This window comes from Cucurbita pepo, chromosome LG17, assembly GCF_002806865.2.
Source record: "Cucurbita pepo subsp. pepo cultivar mu-cu-16 chromosome LG17, ASM280686v2, whole genome shotgun sequence".
In the NCBI taxonomy this organism is placed as follows: Eukaryota; Viridiplantae; Streptophyta; class Magnoliopsida; order Cucurbitales; family Cucurbitaceae; genus Cucurbita; species Cucurbita pepo.
In genome coordinates this window covers 4397044-4399275 of record NC_036654.1, presented here as the reverse complement: position 1 = coordinate 4399275, position 2232 = coordinate 4397044, and the positions used below count along the sequence as shown (strand labels likewise).

Genomic DNA, 2232 nt, shown 5'->3' with positions numbered 1-2232 from the left:
TTATCATTTTAATTCTTCGTAGTGTCTCATCTTCGAATTAGAAATGTGGATGGATTGAGGTATTTTTATTTGTTTTGATCGGTTTCGTTTTCTTAGTCTAGTGTTACTTTGAACACCAAACGAAGGCTATATACTTAGTGTTTTCGCTAAACTGATCAATGAGGAAAAATATTTATTGCGTGCATGTTCTTGTGTTTGTTTCCGGTTGTTAAAAAATCATTTGCATGTAGGAGGATTTAGTTGTTTCCGGTTGTTAAAAGGTCATTTGCATGTAGGAGGATTTAGTTGAGGAAGAACTATAAAAAGGTTTCGTGGAAGCTTCACTAACGTCCTCTCGTTTGCTTCACATTTGAGATAATGCTGGCTAGAAGGAAATTAATTTGCTGAAGGAAATGAACTTAGAGTCACTAAGGCGTTTAATAATCAGCGATTGACACAAGTTCATGACTATAATAAGTGCACGAGGGACTTATATTTTGTTGACCATGAAATAAGATGGTTCAAGATGGGGGTCCGTTCATTAGTTTCGCTAATGACAAGGAGGCATGCCAAATCAAGCTGTTTTATTTAATAATGTATCGGTGTTCTAACTTATGGCCATTTATGCTTTGTTACCATCAAAATATAGATTATGGTATTGTTGTATCAATGTTTAACGATGATTTCAGGTGAGTACTTATTGTTCAAAGAAGTTCCATGAACTATTAGCAGAAGAGTGGAATAGAGGGGTTTCTGAAAACGGTCAGCAAGAGAGATGGAAAATGGCATTGACGAGGTCTTATGAGAGGGTTGATGATGCCTTCAAGGACAAGACTCTGGCCCCATATTCAGTTGGATCTACTGCTTTGGTTGTTCTTCTGTCAGCTTGCCAGATAATTGTTGCCAGCTGTGGTGACTCTAGAGCATTGCTTTGTCGTAGGAATCAAGCCATTCCCTTGACGGTTGACCACAAGATTCAATTACAATTCTCTATGTGGTGTTTGGGTTCTGTTTGGGTGCACAAATTCTTCAATGTTTTTAGTTAATATTATGATTCAAAGAATTTCCCCTTTTCTGATGCAGATTAGCAGGCCAGATGAATACGATAGACTTATTAAGGGAGGAGCAAAAATTCTGTTTGTAGGCTGTCCTAGGGTCGAAGGAGTGCTGGCAATGACCAGAGCAATAGGTTTCTTCTAACCCATAGCTTCATATTTTCCCAACGACTCATAACTGTTAGACGAATACGACTCTCCACAATGGTATAATATTGTCCACTTTGAGCATAAGCTCTCATGACTTTGCTTTCCGCTTCCCTAAAAGTCCTCGTACAAATGGAGAGAGTATTGTTTGTTTATAAACCCAATCATTCCCTAAATTAGGGGACGTGAGACTTTCATCCTCCAACAATAACTAGTCATCCACTAATTTTGCAAGCTTCTAAGTTTACATTGTCAAATTTTGCATCTATTTATCTTTTATTGTTGCGATTTTCAAATATATTTCTGATCAGGTGATCATTACTTGAAACCGTGGATTATATTTGATCCGGAGGTTACGTTCACATCGAGGACTGAGGAAGATGAGTGTTTGATTCTAGCAAGTGATGGAGTATGGGATGTCTTATCCAACGATGACGTGATGAAGATGGCTTGCAGCGTACTGAAAAGGCAACGCAAGAAGTTGGCGCTTGGTGGAACTGGTAATGTAATTTATCCAGCTCAATGTGCTGCAAATAAAATACGCAAGGAAGCTAGTAATTTGAGTGGCGACAACATCTCAGTTATTGTAGTTGACTTAAAAGCACCAAATGAGGGATCTCTAAACTGAGCGATGAAAACAATATCACCGTTGGCTTGGTAGAAGCATGGTGATCTGTATAGAAACTAGACTTTGACTTAATCATTGTATAAACCACTGCAACTCTTTACCTTTTGTATTCTACTTTGTTATAACGGTTTGGTGTATGTTTCTTTATTAAATGAATATGCGTGCTATTCAACATGTAGCGAACCGATATACATATGCATATGATGCAATATCATAGCGTCTTGTTATTGGATGCTCGATGAATGCATAGTTTTAGATTCTCTTTGTTTTAGGTTGCTACGAGTACTCGTATGGGCTAATTTGGGTAACACTTTGGTGAATGGTGAATCTATAGTGGACAAAATAATGCATTCAATAATGTCATATTTCCAAAGAAAAAAACAAAATTGTTGTAGTACGCTTAAGTTTGGATTTTGGAAGGTA

The 2232-nt window shown here is 37.4% G+C and overlaps 1 protein-coding gene across 1 annotated transcript in view; it reads left to right on the top strand.

The window, feature by feature from the left end:
* The window catches only part of LOC111778924 (probable protein phosphatase 2C 6), a 4760-nt gene extending 2895 nt beyond the window's left edge, over positions 1–1865 (top strand). The window contains exons 2-4 of the mRNA XM_023658934.1: positions 669–973; positions 1068–1168; positions 1493–1865. Of these exons, the coding sequence (XP_023514702.1) occupies positions 669–973; positions 1068–1168; positions 1493–1809 (723 nt within the window). The 3' untranslated portion in view covers positions 1810–1865. The remainder of the gene's footprint in view (positions 1–668; positions 974–1067; positions 1169–1492) is intronic.
* The last annotated feature ends 367 nt before the right edge of the window (positions 1866–2232 follow it).